Here is a 19,942-nt window from a genome sequence, read left to right as displayed (position 1 = left end):
TATATATATATATATATATATATATATATAAACACACACACAGACACACACGCCTGTTTGCGCAGCTATCTTTGCGGGGACTTTCCTTTGACATCCATTCATTTCTACAGCTTAAACCTTACCCTTATCCTAACCATTACATACCTAACCCTAACCAAAACTCAATTCACACCTTAGTCCTAAATCTGACCCCTGACCCAAAATAAACTTCTGCCTTAAGAAGTTTAAAAAGCTCAGGTCATTTTGTGCTTTGAGGAACATTTTCACGTCAACAGAAGGAAGAAGCAGCAGAGAAAATAGGTTTGAAGTGTCTTTCATGGCTTCAAACCTGAACTGAAAATGATTCCCATGTTTCCATTCTCAGACCATTTCTGGTTCCAGGATGAAAATGAATCGGAGAGAAAAAAGATCAACTTTCCAGTTGAATCCAGTTCAGATCAAAACTCAATGAAGCCTCTAAATGGAGTCCAGTTGGAATTGGATCTTTATTGATCCAAAGAGACAAACAATTTCAGACACTAAATGACAGACATGAGAAAATAAACAGGAGGAAAGTCTGCAGAGGTCAGAGGTCATCATCATGATCCAGTCAGTCTCTTTAGACTCAAACTGCTGCAGCTTCAACCTCTGAGGATCAGCAGGACACAGAGACCATTCTCTACTTTACAGAGATCAGTCCCACCTGCAGAGAGAAGGAAGGAGAGAGCAGATCAGTGAGTGTTTCCAGCCTCTCTCCAGCAGCAGTCAGTGACGCAGCACATCCAGTAGATGGTTTCCAGGCTGCAGTCAGACTGATCTCAGAGCTGTGATCAAGATGAACCTGATCGGTTGTTTCCTGTTGAATGAGGACCACTGTCTCTAAACATGTTGGATGGCTGGACGCTGGAGTCCAGCTGGACTTCCTGGAGACATGGACACAGCAACAACACTCATCTTCACACCAACACGGGAACACAGCAAGCTGCTGCTCCTCTGATTGGCTGATTGCTGTCTCTGTGTCCAACCAGGAAGCCTGAACCATTCTCCTCCCACTGAGAAGCTGCAGCTTTACTGGGAACACTGGAGCGTTGCTGTGAGGCTAACTGGGTTTAGTTCAATATGCTGACAGCAGCTGGACTCTTTACAAACATTTACTTACCATACAGTCTTTACAAGCTCTTTCAGCTGTTGAACATCTGACTCCTTCAGGTTGTTTCCTCTCAGGTTCAGTTCTGTCAGCTGGAGGCTGTTGGACTTCAGAGCTGAGGCCAAATAATCACAGCTGATCTTTGACAACCTGCACCAGTTCAATCTGAATAAAGAATAAAAGATGTGAGCTGAAGCCAACAGGACGCAGGTTAACCAGTCCAACAGAACCAGTTAAAGATTCTCATGAATATTAATGCCAACAAGCTGCTGCTTCAATAAAGACCTGCTGACTTCAGAACCAGAACCTGATACTGGGTCATGTTGTGTTGGAGGATTTTAGTCAGTAAAATCATTTCAGGTTCTGATCAAAGTGTTGAAGCATCAATCATTGATTATAGATTTGTTCCTGTTGGATTCCAGGAGCTGGAATTCACTTTTCTAGACTGGGTTGAATGACCTTTGACCTGCTTCACATGAGGGGGATTTCTACACACTGGGGGTCCGAATGCTGTCCTGTTCTGACCTCAGATCAGCAGGTCCAACTCAGTTACACAGAGGGACTAAATTAAACTCTGGATTCAAGTCCAAGAACAAACTCAGAAAATATTTATTAGAACAGAAGATTTAAACTTTCATTTATGATCAGTTATATCTAATTATTCACAGAAATATCAACAATTATATAATTACATACATCAATGTCTCCAGTTTGCAGCCTTCAGTCTGTAGAAAACCACAGAGCTCCTTCATTCCAGAACCTTCCAGGTTGGTTCTGTACAGGTCCAGTTCTGTCAGATGAGTCGGGTTGGACTTCAGAGCTGAGAACAGAGAAGTCCAGCTGGTCTCTGACAAACTGCAGTCATCCAATCTGAATAAAGAATGAAAGATGTGAGCTGAAGCCAACAGGATGCAGGTTAAAACTGAAATATAAACAAATAAATAATAAAAATGTAGAATATTAATTTCCCTGAATGTAAAAGAAACATGATGAACTGATTCTAACATCTGATCCAGTCAAACTGGTTTAAAGAGACCAAACCAGCAGAATCAGAACATTTGATCAAAAAAGAAACTCAAAGTTTTTCTAAAAGTTTCTCAGGATCTTAAACTCAGTCGGATGTTTTTTTTTCTCTCTCCATGTTTCCTTACAGGCTGACTGCTCTGTACCATCATTTATCAACAGAGATATTTTATGTCTCCAGTTTTTGTTAATTAATCTATTAATTAGGTTTTCTTGCTGGTTGTATTTTAACTGCAGCTCATTGCTATGTATGACAGATGTAAACAGGTTTATTTCAATCTGTCTAATTCAGCGTTTTACAATATCCATTACAGCTCACATTCTGAAAGTTGATCATTTTCTCATTTTGTGCTGATTCAGTTACCGAACTATCAACTAGAAAATATTTAGCCTTTTCTGTGTGAGATTGATGTGGGTCATTTAGTTCAAGTTCTGAATCCTTCAGCAGAGACGGCTGCATAAATGGGAACATTATCATAAAGGAAAAACAGGAAGGTGCAGATGAGTCATTTTTATATCTATTTTCCAGGTAAACCACACGAGAATGATTTCAGTGAACCGCTGAACCCTGTTGCATACAAAGCATTACAAAGGTAAGATCTCATTTCCTGTCCTACAAAATAAGAGCTGAATCAAGATGTTTGAACAAAATGACTTTAACACCATAACCTTCACAAAGTCAGTATTTACCGCAGGACTGTTAATTAATTATCTTTATATTATTTATGTCTCCTTAATGTCCTGGAACTCTGCCAGAAGACTGTGGTCAACCTGATAGAGTCTGACTGTCAGAACAAACTCAGATTTTCCTCTGGAAGCTGCTCTCAGTGGTTTGGAGGATGACTGACTTGGAGTTTGCTCCATTAGTGGAATTGACACTAAAATGGAAACTCATCACTTGCTTCCATTTTGTTTTGCCAGCATAAAACTCCTTCATGTGCTGCAGCTCCATATGAGCAGGCAGCCAAGTCCCCAGAAAGCTTCCCTGTTTCTAGGAACCATTTCATCCAGAGTTAGTCTACTTTCTCTGTCCATCTCTGTCAGACTGTGAACCTTTAGTCTGAGCATGTGGAGAACCTCTCCTAGCACACCTGCTTCAGATTCATGTGCTGCAGTGTTTGCTGGTTCTGATGTCTGGGAGCAGAATACTCATGTCCTGAAGAACCTGCAGCCTGTTGAGCTCAGAGAAAAACTCAGTTATCTGGAATTTTTCAGACAAAGCTGAAGTTGGTTTCTGATTGCAGCTTCTGATTCAGGAAATGGATAAAGGGCGATTCCACCCAATGTTTCATTACTATCAGCATCTTTAATCTACTCTAGTTAAAATGAAAACACCTAGACTCTTTAAACCTGGACTGGATGATTATGAACAAATAGCAGAATATTTAAAACTAAGTGTGGGATTTGTGCAACTTCAATAAAGGGAGATTTCATTCTCTCTCTTTTTGCATCTTGACCTTTGACCTGCTATACATGAGGGGGATTTCTACACACTGGGGGTCCGAATGCTGTCCTGTTCTGACCTCAGATCAGCAGGTCCAACTCAGTTACACAGAGGGACTAAATTAAACTCTGGATTCAAGTCCAAGAACAAACTCAGAAAATATTTATTAGAACAGAAGATTTAAACTTTCATTTATGATCAATTATATCTAATTATTCACAGAAATATCAACAATTATATAATTACATACGCCAATGTCTTCAGTCTGCAGCCTTCAGTCTGTAGAAAACCACAGAGCTCCTTCATTCCAGAACCTTCCAGGTTGGTTTTGCTCAGCTCCAGTTCTGTCAGATGAGTCGGGTTGGACTTCAGAGCTGAGTACAGAGAAGTCCAGCTGATCTTTGACAAACTGCAGTCCCTCAATCTGAATAAAGAATAAAAGATGTGAGCTGAAGCCAACAGGATGCAGGTTAAAACCGAAAGATGAACAAATAAATAATAATAATAATGTAGAATATTAATTTCCCTGAATGTAAAAGAAACATGATGAACTGATTCTAACATCTGATCCAGTCAAACTGGTTTAAAGAGACCAAACCAGCAGAACCAGAACATTTGATCAAAAAAAGAAACTCAAAGTTTTCTATGAGCGGCAGCCTGGATGAGTTGAGCTATTTCTGCTCGTTCCTGATAACCAGCTGGAGACCCGACTTGGTAACTGGATCAGAACCACTCAGTTTCTTCATTAATGGCCTTGGGCTCTTATTAAAGCTGCTGAAAGCCAATGGAGGCCATTATTTCCTAAGGAGACGTGACCTGATGAAGCATCATCACAGACAAGGCTCCAACCGACCGACAGCTGTCAGACTGAAGAGGACGGTTCCTCTCTGACCCGGCCCAACAGAACCACAGCTTCAGGACAAGGCTGAGGAACCTGCTGCTGCTGCAAACCTGATGTTCATTCATTTCATCTAGATTTGCTTTTCTACAATCAGTCATTTCTTAGATTTGGTCATTAATGATGATTTGAACCTGTCAGTGTTTGTGGCTCGACTCTGGAGGAAAAACATTTCATTCTGGATGTAAAGATGAGAATCAGAAATAAGAAATAAAACAATCTGAATCTTTACCAAACCAAACTGAAACATCTCCATCATTAATTTACATCATTTGAATTATTTTACTCATTTTTGTTCATCAGTCAAAAACATTTTAAAATCAGAAAAACTGAAAAACAAAGTTAAATAATTTCAAAGTCAGAAATAAGAAAATAATTCCTTTATAAGGTCAAATGTTTTTGAGATTTTATTCTGACATTTAAACAGATTTTAAAAAAAGAAAATATATTAAATTAACTTATTAATTAAGCTAATGATTGAAGAATCAATGAATGATTTTATTGAATAAATAGAGAAAACAAACCCCAGATTCTTCACTTTACTGACTGAAGTCTCCAGGATCTTAATCAGAGGTTTCATATCAGAGTCTCCAAAGGTTTCATCTCCCAGTATGTAGATCTGACTTATTTCCAGTTCAGTCAGATCTGGGTTGGACTTCAGAGCTGAGGCCACAACTTTAACATCATCGTTTTGGAGTGAAAATTCACCAAGTCTGTGATTAGAGAAGAAATAAAGTCAGTTCTAATGAAATCAATCTGGACTAAATACTGTATGATAACAGTGATGTCATCATCTGATCTTCAATTTACTGAGTTTGACCCCACAGAGAATCTGTGCAGTTCCTGATTAAAGTCCAGGTTCTGGTATACTGGATGAAACTTCTCAACATATTAATCCAATTAAATTAAAAAACATTACAGCAGTCCTTTTCTTTGACTGGTTTAGGTCCAAACTCTTAAAGCTCAATTTCACACTTATTCTTTCAGACTAAACACAACATGAGGTCGTGCATATTTGCTTTTAATACAGATGATATTACAATGGGCCAACACTGGAAGAGGGGTTGATATATATGAGGTAGTTACCAAAAACATCTACCTCCAAGGAAACCAGTGGTAAACATCTGCTCTAAAGACTTTATATGATCCGTTTCCAGCTGAGTGGCTGCACACAGCCTGACACATAGTAAAATGAATGCCAGCAGAATGAGAAAAGAAGAAGAAGAAACAGGAGGACAATAGTTCTGAATCAGCATTCACACAATGAAAACATCTGGACTCACTGAGCCTTTCTGCAGTTCCTCACAGCTGGAAGCAGTCTCCGTCGTCCTGCTTCTGATGTGTTGTACTTCTCCAGGTCCAACTCATCCAGAACCTCTGACATCTGCAGCATGAAAGCCAGAGCTGAACAGTCAGTCACTGAGAGCTTCTTCCCTGAATCCAGCAGCCGTTGGATCTCCTGATAAAATGAGACGTCTTTCATCTCCACCAGACAGTAGAAGATGTTGATGCTTCTTTCAGGAGACATTCTATCAGTTGACATTATATACTGGTCAGGAGAGATTCTATTAGTGTTCATCTCCTTCAGGTTGGTGATGATTCTCTGGATGGTTTCTGGACTGTTCTCTGTCTGACCCAGCGGGCTTCCTAAGAGGCTCTGGTTGGACTCCACAGTGAGACCATGAAGGAAGCAGACAAACAGGTCCAGGTGGCCATTTTTACTGCTGAGGGATTTCTCCATGACTTTCTTCATGAACTCATCTAGAGATGTTTCATTGTATTCTTCTCCCAGGAACGTCTTGATCACCTCTGACTTCCTGCTGGTGAAACAGTGGAGCATGTAGACTGCAGCCAGAAACTCCTGGATGCTCAGATGAATAAAGGAGTAGACTGAGATGTCACACGTCCCTTTCTCTCTTTTAAACATCTCAGTGAACACTCCTGAGAACAACGCAGCATCTTTGATGTCAACGCCACACTTTTCAAGCTCTTTGTCATAGAAGATCAGGTTTCCCTTCAGAAGCTGATCAAAAGCCAGTCTTCCTAGAGACTCAATCAGCCTCCTGTTCTCTGGATCTTCTTCAGCTTTTCCAAAATATTTGTCCTCCTTGATTTTGAGGTGAACCTCCAGGAAGTCTATGTACATCTCAGTCAGGGTCTTGGGCAGCTCTCCTCCCTCTCTGGTCTTCATCACATCCTCCATAACATTAGCAGTGATCCAGCAGAAAACTGGGATGTGACACATGACGTGGAGACTTTTTGATTTCTGGATGTGAGAGATGATCCTGTTGGCCTTCTCTTCATCATTTATGAATCTCTTCCTGAAGTACTCCTCCTTCTGGGGGTCGGTGAACCCTATGACCTCTGTTACCATGTCGGTGAACTCAGCAGGGATCTGATTGGCTGCTGAAGGTCGTGTAGTTATCCACAGGAGAGCAGAGGGAAGTAGTGTCCCCCTGATGAGGTTTGTCAGCAGAACATCCAATGAGCTGGACTCTGTAACATCATTCAGGATCAGATTGTTCTTGAAATTCAGACAAAGTCGACTCTCATCCAGACCATCAAAGATGAACAGAACCTGTAAAGTTTCAAAGCTGCTGATTTCTTTGGTTTTAGTGAAGAATTTATGAATCAGTCCTAATAAGCTGAACTTTTCTTCTTTCAACATATTCAGCTCTCTGAAAGTGAATGGAAATATAAAATCAATGTTCTGGTTGGTTTTGCCTTCAGCCCAGTCCAGAGTGAACTTCTGTGTTAACAGTGTTTTCCCAATGCCAGCCACTCCCATGGTCATCACTGTTCTGATTGGTTGGTCTCTTCCAGGTGGGACTTTAAAGATGTCTTCTCGTCTGATTGTTTCTTGTTTCCTGGATGCTGTTTCAATTTGTCTGACCTCATGTTCCTGGTTGACCTCTCTAGTTAATCCCTCTGTGATGTGGAGCTCTGTGTAGATCTGGTTCAGAACGGTTTGATTTCCAGGTTCAGCGACGCCTTCAGAGAGATTCTGGAACTTCATCTTCAGAGACTCTTTAAGGTCAGGCTGATACTGACCAACAATATCTGAAAAAAGAAAGAAAAACAAACAAAATAAAAACAATTTGCAATATTCTAACACGTAACTGGACTAATAAAGTGGCCAGTTTGGTTCTTCTTCATAAACTTCTATGAAGGAAAGATAATTCAACAATTAGAGAAAATTCAATAAAAGTTATTCCAACATCAGTCTCAGGGCCGGCCCAAGGCATAAGCAAACTAAGCAGCCGCTAAAGGCCCCAGGGCCACCAAGGGGCCCCCACAGTGGAGCTGATTTCTTTTTTAATAACGATTTCTATGTCATCACAATAACAAAAACACACAATTTCATCATGAAGTGATTTGTTTTTACAATATATTTGACAATGTATGTAGAAATCATTATTTTATGGACAAAACGAAAAAAAAAATGCTCTTGGGGACTCGTGGTGGTCGCGGTAGGTACCGCACGCTTTGTCGGTAACATGAGCTGCCGTGCAATGTGCAGAGAGCATCCAGACGTCCAAAGCTTCGGTCAGAAGATAAGTTGGCAAAACAATGTCTCAAAAAAGGACTTATCCTTCAGGGAGAAAGAAAAGAGGAATAATAGAAAAAAGCCAAGATAAAGGTTTGTTTTAATGTAATATTTATAAAAGAGATTTGTGAAGCTGCTAATAGAAAATTAAGAATTAAGAAAGTCAGTGATTTGGCAACAGTGGGGTGAATATTGTTAACTGTAAACATTCAGACCTGACCTGGTGGGCCGGTCTGTCAGTCAAACCTCTGACTGTAGAGCAGACGAGGACAGAGGCTGATTTTTAAGCCTTTGCTGACGAAAATAAGATCAGGGGATAAAATGGGTTCCACTAGTACGTATCGGCCGATCACCGATCCCCCAAAATTAAGGAAATTGGCACTCAGAAATCAACTGGCCGATAAATGTATCTTATATTATACATGCATAGGATATAATGTAAACAGCACCATCAGAGATGCAATAAGTTTATAGCAGGTGTGCGAATGATTTAATATTCTAACTGTTGATTGCAGCCTGTCCACATTGTTAGCAGGAACAAAGGGCCCCAAAACCAAATTTCGCTTAGGGCCCCATTGAGGCTTGGGCCGGCCCTGGTCAGCCTACAAAGTCTGTAGTCTGTAGTATAGTCTGTAATCTTCTTTTGTCAACCACCAAAACCTTCAGGATGCAGCCCCATTGAGTGAACTAGAGACTCAGTCTCTATCTGACTGTGAAGTATCTGCAGTATCAGCAGTACATGATGCTTTGACCAAAGAGCAGAGTGATTTTTGTGTTCAGGTAACAGTTATTTGGCAATCAATTTGAGAACGTGTAGACAAAACATTAAAAGTCTGGCCAACTCCTTAATGTCACTTTCTATTGAAACATAGAAACCCTTAGTTGCACAGTGATTGTTAGGAAAACATAGCTGAGTTTAACTAATGTTGCCTTGTATGTCACTTCTGACCTGTTACTGTTTTGAGAAGTTTAGCAGGGAGTATGTAGCTGAGGTCATTTTATTTCCAGAGTTTCCCCCAGAAATCTTGCTCAGCCCAGCGGTTGGGGCGCCGAGGCGCTCCACTGTGTTTTTATATTAAAAGATGTTAAGTTGACAGGAAATGTAAAAATATTACTGAATAATTATATGTTACAGGAAAACATCGCCAGTGAAATGCTATTTAAAACCACAGCTATCGAGTCTTAAAAACAACAAATGAAAAAAAATTTATTAAAATGAATATCAATTATTTGCACTTCTGTTAAATCCAAATTGAGTCCATAAGACCCCCCAGGCATTCAGGGGCCCCATAAATGGTAACATTTAAAAAATTTAACACAGACCATAGATATAGAAATGTAATATTTGTTTATTGAGATTATCAATGCTCCTCAATTTGATTTAATGGTTTCAGCATACATAAATTCAAAGATTTTAAATTATTTAACATTTAAATGTAAGATTTTAAGAAGCTGGCATGTTTACTTTGAAAAAGTTCAACAAACAATCTTCATAGTTAGATTGTTTGGTTACCATAGCAACAATCTGATGCGTTTTTAATGACCGCCACAAAAACAGTTTTGGTTTCCGAGCTTTATGGAACGAGTTTTTCAGATCTCCACACAGCTGCGGGAAATAACTCCGATTAAGTAATCAAAGCATTTGACATGGTTTGATGGATCATGTAACCGGAAAAATAATATGATAAAATAAAACCAGCGTGATGTGTGGCTATGAGGCGAGAAGGAAAGCTCCTTCACTGATGTTGCACAAGGCATGTTTCAGTGACGTAGCTGCAGCAGCCCAACAGAAGCTGCTGGTAAAATGTGTGCTAATGCTATCTCCCCCTCAGTAATGTTTATAACATATAAATACTTTTTACTGCTTTTGTGTTGCATAAAAATGTAACGTCAACTGTTACTAAGTTGATTTAAAGAGTTTGGGTTTGGTTAGAGTCAAATGTTTTTGCTTTTATGAAGTTTCTCTGAGATTTTCCCTCCAAAACGTCTTTCTAGGACAGTGTACAGGATCTGCCTACGTCATGCCCGCTGGCTGAGTGTGTCCCACACTGCTGTAGATTATAGGTATGTGCTAAAAACACACTGTTACCTGTTGTGGTTTTATATCTTTTTATTTCAGGACTGCATTTTAGAATATGCCTTTTACACATCTTTTAACAATTTGAGTGATATTAATGCTGTCTTAATTAATATTAAATATACTTATTGTATTATTATCTTTGTTTATCTGGTGTTTAGTGAAACTTTTCTTACTATATATTCATTTACTCATTTGGTTCATTATAATGGGAATTATTTTGCTTTTATTGATTACAGTGAGATGATTTAACATTTTTCTTATTTGTTGCGGTTGACCTAGATTTCCAGTCACAGACTGGTTTAGAACTGTGGCCATATAGATGGTTGAAGTGGAAGCTGATACATGAAACTTCATAGTGTGTGAAAAGGTTAAAGTTTATGGGTTGTTTCCATCATGAGGTGAGAGTCCCAGAGTACTGCTGGGCTTCTGGAGGGCGTCTCAGAGTCTGGAGGTCTTTATTCAGCAGAGATCCGCTCTATGGAGGCCAGGGATGATGCTGTGCTGCAGCATGCAGAGATCTTGGTAAAGTGCAGCTTGATGAGCTGAACCTGTAGTAACCTCACTAGACAGTCAGCTGTTTGAGGTGAAACTGAACATCAACAGCTGTTGATAACAGACTGATGGTTCCCTTCATCTGCAGCTGATCCACAACAGCGACTGATGCATATAAATCCAACATTTATACCACTGACCTTTGACCTGGAGATGAACCCGTTTCATCATCAGGATGACTCGTTTCCTGACTCTGCAGGTGTAGATCCCGCTGTCTGCAACTGAGGGACGTTCCAGAGTCAGACTGAGGTCTTTAGTCTTCAGTAGGTCGTCATTCATCCTGGTTCTGTTGCTGCTGGTCAGGTTCTGTTCTTCAGGATCATCACAACCGTTCGGATACACATGGACCATCTTGTTCTCTCCGTCCCTCCACTCCACTCTAGCGCCTCTAGGTAGGTAGACTTTGGTTTTGCAGGGCAGCAGGACAGACTTAACCCCTGAATTCACCTCCAGTGCAGCTGAGAGACAACAGAGGACAAAATGAGACTGACAGACGAACGGACGGACGAACAGAGTTCCTCCTGGACCGGGGTGTACTCATCAGGTCAGAGACCATGAAGGTGTTTCTGGTGGAAATGTTTCCTTCTAACTGAGACATTCAAGTCAGAGAGAAAAATCCTACAGCAGTGTTACATCCCCAAGGCAGTTTGGGGGGATGTACCTGTTCTGAAGGCAGGACTGAATTGTAGTTTCTAGCTTCGCCACTAGGGGGCAAAGCCACTTTGTGAGTAATGTTTTGTTCAGATGTGAAATAATGTTCAGGAATCAGTGCAGATCGGTTGAAGTTGTGTTTGTAGCTAGTTTATGTGGTATTTATGACCATCAGACTGGTAAGATACAGTCTATTTGTGTTTAAGAAGAATAATATGTGTATTTTATTACTTCAGACATTTTCTGTTTGCTCATTTTGCCCAGAAGAAGCTGAGTTTTGCTTTAAATTGGTGAATTCTATTATGCTTAGTTGCCCTCTTCTACTTTATTTAATTTTATTAGTAACTAATAAAACATCCAAACATTGGATCTCACAATGGCCATAAAGAATAATCTGGAGTCATAGATCTAGAGTGAACCCAGAGCTTCAGTTCATCCAGCTAGAAACCAAAGATCAGACTGACCTCTGACCTGACTCTTCAGTTCCAAAGTGGGCCTTCTACCAGCTGCAGAACATTTCCAGGACCAGAGGACTAAAGTCTCAGATCAGAAAAACTCATCCAGGCGTATCTTTTTAGTGGCTTTGATTCCTTCAGCATTGTCTTCACAGGTCTGACTGACAAACCAACGGTCCAGAACGCTGCTGCCGGAGTTCTGACTAAAACCAGGAGGATAGAGACACCTCCCGGTTCTACACCACTCACTTCTACGCCACCCACTGCTGCACCGCCCGGTTCTACAGTCCTTCACTGAGAGGAATAGGCATTAAATCCTGCTGGTAGTTTATAAATCACTGAACAGATTAAAGATCTGCAGCTGTTGGATCAACTTGCTGGTTCTGGTTCTGCTCTACATCCAGAACCAGAACCAATCACAGAGAAGCAGCATTCAGCTTCTATGCACCATAAATCTGGAACAAACTTCCAGAAAACTGGAAACCGCTGAAACACTGAGTGTATTTAAATCTATAAACCCAGCTGGTCAGAATTGCTTTGATTAACAATAAATGAAACATTGATCAACATCTTTAATGACGATTTTGATTTGACCAAATGTTTGTTTCAAAACTGGTGACTGTATGATGTTTTTATTATGACCTTTGAACTGCCTCGCTGCTGAAATGTTCTGTTCTAATAACCTGGACTAGAGCAGCTACATGAATTCAGTCAGGAGTTGTTGGTGTTTCCATCCTGCTGGTGGCGCTGCTTGGTTCTGATAGTAATGAGATATTTTATTGGAAACTCCAACCTAATATTTATTTCCATGAGATTTAACCAGCAGAGAAGCTACGATTTTCTGTTTGATGAAACTTTCTGAGTGTTAATAAAAATATTTTCTTCATCAAAACTGAATCTGGTCAATGTAGAAATAAAACCTGTCGCTGAATATTCTGAGGATTAACATGTGATTTGATAAGAGCTAACGCTGCTCCAGAGCAGGTTTAGAGGTCAGATTGTCATGGTGATCTATCTGCTCTCATGTGGATCCTCCTTCCTGGTTCCTGGACGTCCAGCTTTCAGATTGTAGTTCAGTCGTCTGGAGTCCAACAGTCACCAAGAACCACAGATCAGTAAAGATCCAGAGAGCAGAGAGACAGCTGCTGGTTCTGGCTCTGTTCATGATGTTTCTAACTACGCTGCATTTGATCTGAACATGAATGAACAGAAAGATCTGAACTGATGACAAGATGAACCGTCAACGTCTGACCCCCAGAACAGGTCACATGATGTCTAACGGCATTCTGGGCCAGAAACATTCAGACTCACCTGGCAGGAAATAATCTTTAAAATGATATAAACAGCCTGCAGAGATGATGAGAACCAGAACCAGCAGAACCAGCACAGCTGTGGCCCAGGATGGAAAGGGTTCTGTGGAAAAACAGAGAAAGATTGACTTCACTGTGACCTTTGACCTTCATCAGCAGCTCTGACCTGATGCTCTGACCTTTGTTTACATATTTCAGAACGACAGTGTGTCTCAGGACGTCCTGGTCTCTGTAGACGGTGCAGACGTAGCGTCCATCGTCTCTGTCTCTGGGATTCCTCAGGGTCAGGCTGACGTCTCCGGTCCTCAGGAAGTCTTTGTTCATCTCTGTTCGGTCGCGGTAAAAACCGTCCTGCTTTCTTTGGCTGCTGCTTGAGTGAACCATCATAAATTCCGGTTCTGACCGGGTCCACTCCACTGATGTGTCCTCCGGAAGGCGGGATGATGTACTGCAGGGCAGGACGACAGAATCTGACCCCTCAGTGATCTCGACCTCCTGCTGATCGACTGAGAGGAAATAAAGAACAAAATGAGCAGAAACAGTTTGGATCATTTTCTGGTTTGATGTCATCATTCAGTTTCTGTCTGCAGGGAGAAAAATCATTTCTTTAATGATCAACATAAAATCAGAAACGTTTTGCTGTGTATAGATCAAACCCCTCTGATGCATCAGAGGGGTTTGATCTATACACAGCAGATCTACAAAACCTGTTTGTTCTGTGGAGGCTGAAGATGAGAAACACAAATTATTCCTGGAGATTCATCCTGTAAATGTTCAGTTTAGACAGCTGGCCAATGATCATCAGAAAATAAATAATAGCGTAAAAAGTGAAAAAGGTTATGATAAATGATGTTTTATAATCTTAATATAAAGTCTTTTGAAGAAGTCGTAAAATGATGCTGAATATTTATCTAATTCATTTTATGTTTTATTTTTATCTGATATTTACATGAATGTGTTTCAATAAAGCTGCTGTCATTAAAGAGCCGACTGCTTTACTGTTAATGAAAGACTAAAATAGTGACTGAGTTTAGTTATGGAGACTTCCAGCTGACTACTGCACTGTATGCATGCGCAGAATTTCCTTATGTAAACAGTAACATACATGATGTCTATATAAATCGGATTAAGTCAGTGCCTCACCAACTATGTACTTCACCACACGTCACTGTCTCCATGGTTACAGGAACTATGAACAATTATTAATTTTCTTATTTCAACAAATTCATTCACAGAATAGAACTTTAAAATAGGGTGTGCTGCTTTATCTTTATCTGACCTTTGACCTTCAGGTGAACCTGTTTCAGGTTCAGTTCTTGTCTTCCATTAGAGATGCTGCAGGTGTAGTTTCCTCCATCAGACTGCTGAGGTTTCCTCAGAGTCAGGCTGAAGTTTCCAGTGTCCAGAGCGTCAGGATTCATGGAGGTCCGGTTTCTGAAACGCTGGTTCTGGTTTTTAAGATCGTCACCAAATTCTCTCCGTAGGTGGACCGAGTTAGGACTGAGATCACTGCGAGTCCAGGTGAGTAACGGATCTTTAAGTGGATTATCAGAGTAAATGCAGGGCAGCAGGACAGGCTCCGCCCCCTCATTCACCTCCACCACTCCACCCAGAGCATGCTGGGAAACTGAGGAAACAAGACGAGGGTTTAGTGTGTAGAAATAATGATCAGTTATTCACTAGTGATAAAAGATTTCAGCCTGTCTGCTAAACAGCTCAGTGATACTGAACTCTTTTTTGGGCAGCAATGATCTCTGTTCATGTAATATGTAACTCACATTAAGCAATATGTCATAAAACTGATAAAAGTGCATTAAAATAACTGTTAAAATTTAAAAACTGAAAGATTGAAACAGATGAAAGTCAAAAATCATGAATGTGTTTTTTTTTTTTTAGAGTTGCTGCTGTTTGTGGTTATTTGCAGAAATCCTGCTGTCAGTTTTCAGGTTGTGTTTTATCTCATGGACTGATTTGATGATAAAGATATTTGTTTTAGTATCTTGGGAGTGCGGTGATTGTTGGGGCAGAGATTTTTTTAGAAAACTAAAATTCTTCTAAACTTATTTTTCTGGGATTTCTGGTCCTGATTCTCTATAGTTACAGAATTTAAACCTTCCAGTAACTTTCAGTCAGTTTCTGCTGTGAAACTGATGCGTCTTTGTTGATCAAACAACAATTTGGAAATTTTTGTATATTCTACATATTTTTTTATTACTTCAATAGAACCTCATTGTGAGCGGTCATCTCAAAAGGAGCTTATACACAATTACACAGCCTTAAACCAGATACCTAAAAATGTAATTCTGGCCAGTCATAAATACATTCCAGATATTTGTTAAAGGATCAAGGATTAGTTGAACATGTTGGCCTAAATATGTTGCAATTTTCCTAATGATTAAAGAATTGCTGTTTGTGATACAAAAAACTCATAATCACATTCTGAATATCATCCATGGATTAGGTTTGTTTTTTATAAAACCAGTAAACCAGGGAAGAACCGGACCCACCAGAACCTGATTCTCCATTTATGGTCAGACCACCATCATGCATCATCAGCAGAACATTATGACCACCAACCTGTGAGACTGAGGTGAATTCAGGAGAAATAAACTACAAACTACAACCACCCAGGCGGCCATCTTGGATTCAAATGAACATTTATGTGGAAAACTGAAGACAGGAAGGAAAACCAGAACCTTCAACATCTGCAAACATTCATCACTGGTTTCTGAGGTTAATGTTTCTGGGAGCTAATGTCCAGATTACTGGTCTGTATGGGTCTCGGTGGTTCTGATGCTGACAGAACTACAACCTGATAGAAACTGATAGAAAACATCAGAACCAGATCAGCTGCTGAACCCGAACCAGAGAAATTAAATCCAGACAGGAAACAGGAAAGTGGAGCCACTGGTTGGATGGAAGGGTAAACCAGTGAGATCTACTGGGAAGACTGGTGAGAGACGAGTCCCTGGAACCAGAACCTGAGGTTCTGATCCAGAACCAACAACCAGGTGAGGTCACCAGGGGTCAGTTAGAGAGAAGAATGGACCAGAACCAAGAAGCTCTGAGGCTGATCAGCAGCTTGCAGAGAGACTGGAGAGGATGAGGAGCAGAGAGAGGAAGGTGATCTTACCGAGCAGGAGGATCATCATCATCATCATCTTCATCATCATCTTCCTCTCAGAACACACAGAGAGGCTTCCATCAGATCCCAACGGTGGATCACCTCTGACACCAGATCACCGTTTCTACTGGAATCGGCAGAGACACACAGAGGGGGAGGAAACTCCACTGCTGATTGGCTGATTCAGATGCTGCTGAACTGGTTCTGATCCAGATCAGTTCTGAGGAAAGGCGGGGAGCTTCAGTTTCCTCATAGTTTTGATGGAGTTCAATCATTTCTCTCTCTGTGCTCCACCATGTCCGTTTACCAGTTTCAGGACCCGACCAGAACCCCTGAGTGTAAATCACCTTGAGAAATAATGAGATTTGGTTATTTATAAAAACAGACTTTAATGCTGAAAATGATCAAGTGTTACAAGTGATACATGTCATCCAAATGAATCAGATCCAGAGTTACATTCACCGTCCAGCCTGGGAAACATTTAGCAAACCTCATGGATGAAACAAGTTCTTTTCCTGCTTGTCCTTTTTCTGTTGTGGGGCGTTTCTGTCTCGCGCGGTCGCTCGGTGCCATCTTTCCAGGCCACAGACCAAAACAAACTTTATCCCGGTGTTTTTATTGTGTTACTGACTGCAGTGAAGTTTGTTTCAAGTTGGATATTGGACATTCCAATATCCGTAGAGCAAGCGGTGTTTAGCTCAAGGTTGATCTGATTTATAAACACTAATTTTGGCCAGACGTTCTCAAGCTCCCTCCTCAAGCTCTCAGAAGTTCACTTAGGGACCGTCAGCAAATTTCCGAACCAAACACTCCTGTCAATGTTAATAAATGCCTTACCCTGTGACAAAACTGATACAAAAATGTGGTAATTCATGCTTTTACATCTACTAAAATTTTAAGTCATATTCAGTAGTTTAAACAATTTTAATATTAAATAATATAATGTTTTCTTCAATAACTTCCATATCGTGTGCCCCATTGACTAAAAGTCCATGTGAAATTGTTCTATTAAACTATTTATATGAGGCACACGCATTTTTATTCCATTTTAACTCATTCAACTTTAAACAAACTTCACTGCAGTCAGTAACACAATAAAAACACCGGGATAAAGTTTGTTTTGGTCTGTGGCCTGGAAAGATGGCACCGAGCGACCGCGCGAGACAGAAACGCCCCACAATGTCTTACGCAAAGCTTTATTGGCCAATAGTAGAGGTAGAGGTCATAGAAGGGAGCTCTCCTCGTTAACATAAAGATGGACAAGGAGAAGTAGAAAAAGGAGAGGAGGCAATGACTAAAGAAGGAGGGCTTGTATTAGGAAAAGAAAAAGCAAAATATCTACTTTTCTTGAAAAACACATTTAAGGGAAATGAAAAAGAAAATATATACATTTCTTGACAAAATCACACATGAAGGAAAAGTAAAATGTATATTTTTTGATGACAGCACATGTATAAAGGAAAGAAAAAACAAAACATATACATTTCTTGATGACAGCAAATGTGTAAGGACAAGGAAAAACTAAATATATATTTACGCTTTTATTTCTTATGTCAGTTTTGGTCCTCCTTAGGACTGACATGAAGGTCGATCGATAATTTGGTTGAAAATCTGAAAACTGTTCATCAGGTTCCTTCCACTTCATAATTATGCAACAGCTCACATAATACTAATAATATAAATTAATATATTACTTTGTTTTGGTCTCTGGAACCTGATCAAATATGATGTTTATAAGGTGTAAATACTTTTGTACGGCTTTGGATTTAAAGTCAGACCCAGTTAAACCCAGTTTCTGTTTTAAAAGTTTAGATATATTTTCCAATCATGCCACTTATTACATCAAATAAACTTTAATATTTTACTAATAAAAAACCAGTGAAGTGAATGACCTGTTTTTCCTGATCTCATCACACCTGACTCACCTGAGGCTCCGCCCCTTCTCACTAACTGTAGATGTCGCTTCAGTTCATGTTCCAGTAATTCTACACTAGTTGGCGCTGTTTAGTTATTTTGGCGATTTCAGTCAAACACATTTGCTAGTTTTGGAAAAGGGAAAAGACTCACTGCAGGAAGGAATCGAACCACAAGGGTCAAAGGTCAACATCCTGCCACCAAACCAGAGAGGAAAAGCTGCAGTGATTCTAAAGAGACTCTCAGTTCATTTATATTACATGAACAAACCCAAACATTTAACACTGAACAAAACAAAACATCTAAATATTCACAGATAACCAGACTGTGGAAACAACAAGCATATTTTTTTAATTCACCAGGTACTTTGATTTTAGTTCAGACTAAAGGAGAAAATGAAGGCTGAAAGTATCAGGTAGCGAAACAATTCAGTGATTAAAATATAGAAAACAAAACAGGTTTACTAGTGAGAGTTTGTAAACAGTTATGGAAATTATCACTGAATTTCAACCTATAAATTCACAGATATTTGTGATTTCCTAAAACATTTAAAAACCAGAAACACTCAGAAACAGAGCGACGGTCAGAGAGGAGGAAGGATTTATTCAGGGAGTTCAACTTAAATATCTGAAATCTCCAGGACAAATCTGACATTTTTATTAGTTTTTTAAATTAGGTTTTCCTTCTAAAGTCAAAGTGTAAAAAAAAACAACTAAAAAAAAAGATCCAAAATGGCCGACTTCCTGCTGGGTGTGTAAATCGGGTCCAATAGTCATTTTTATCAGTTCTGATGGTTTGATGTTTTAACTCAGTTACACAGATTTAAATAACAGCAGTGGGTGGGGCAGGTGTTTTTAAATACTCTAGGGGGCACTGTGTTGTTTTTTCACCATAATCACTTATTATTGATAAATAATTGATTGAAATGTGATCAGCTGTCCTCTGTCACCACAGACTGATTCAATCTGGATTTTCTACTGATAAAAGCAAAGAGAAATCCTCTCTGATCAATAAATTATTTACTTCATATTGAAATATTTTCCATCCACCAACCAGGAACCCAGATATCTCAGCCAGGCCACAAACACTCAGAACCTACTGGTACCAGTTTGACTCCACTATGAAACTGGGAGCAAACTCAGCTTGCTGTCTGGGTTACAGATGAAAACTCAGAGAAAATCAGAGTTCCTGACTGAAACCAGGTGCTGCAGCTCTGCATCATAAACAGAACCAGAACCAGAACCAGGCCCAGTTCTGGTTCTGATTCTGTCCAGCAGCTCAAAGAGAGAAAACCCAGTGGAGTTAAAACTCACCTGATCAAATCTTTACTTCTCCTTCTGTTCACACCAACCGAGTCGGAGCGAACTGGACCTGATTCTCCAGAACTCGAACCGGGCCCACCTGAGGCTCTGCCCCCTCTCACAGCACAGGTGTGTTCATCTGTTGAAATGACAAGAATCCTGTCTGATCATCGCTACCAAAAAATAAATGGTAAAAAATAATAAAAAAAAACAAATTCACATTTTAGGTTAAAGGTTTTTTATGTTTTAAATATATTTAGTATTTTCTTAATCAATATTTTATTAAATTAATGGAGATTTTCAGCTTCTATAAAGAAATTCAACAATCTACACAATTTTCTGCACAGAAACACAAGAGCAATAAAACTAATAATAGTTGCTGCTTGTTCTAATCTGAGCCAACAGAACCAAGAACCTTGAAATGTTGACGTTTCTCCACATGTAGACACAACCATCTGATATGTTCATATTTGATCAAACACAGATTTTATGAATTTATGTTATCTTGTTGTTTAAT

General features: G+C 39.8%; 1 protein-coding gene across 1 annotated transcript; it reads right to left on the bottom strand.

Moving 5' to 3' along the window:
- Positions 1 to 552: 552 nt before the first annotated feature.
- On the bottom strand, positions 553 to 16,318 carry LOC102219189 (NLR family CARD domain-containing protein 3-like). Its single transcript, XM_023334531.1, has 11 exons — positions 16,220 to 16,318; positions 14,366 to 14,713; positions 13,266 to 13,592; positions 13,088 to 13,189; positions 10,811 to 11,128; positions 5,775 to 7,551; positions 5,016 to 5,204; positions 3,844 to 4,017; positions 1,823 to 1,996; positions 1,139 to 1,291; positions 553 to 682 (listed from the first exon to the last, which is right to left on the bottom strand). The coding sequence occupies exons 1-11, from the start codon at positions 16,257 to 16,259 to the stop codon at positions 673 to 675; spliced, it is 3,612 nt and encodes a 1,203-aa protein (XP_023190299.1). The 5' UTR covers positions 16,260 to 16,318; the 3' UTR covers positions 553 to 672.
- Positions 16,319 to 19,942: the final 3,624 nt, after the last annotated feature.

The sequence above is a fragment of the Xiphophorus maculatus genome, chromosome 5, assembly GCF_002775205.1.
Source record: "Xiphophorus maculatus strain JP 163 A chromosome 5, X_maculatus-5.0-male, whole genome shotgun sequence".
NCBI classification, from domain to species: Eukaryota; Metazoa; Chordata; class Actinopteri; order Cyprinodontiformes; family Poeciliidae; genus Xiphophorus; species Xiphophorus maculatus.
This window is presented reverse-complemented; position numbering and strand designations above follow the sequence as displayed.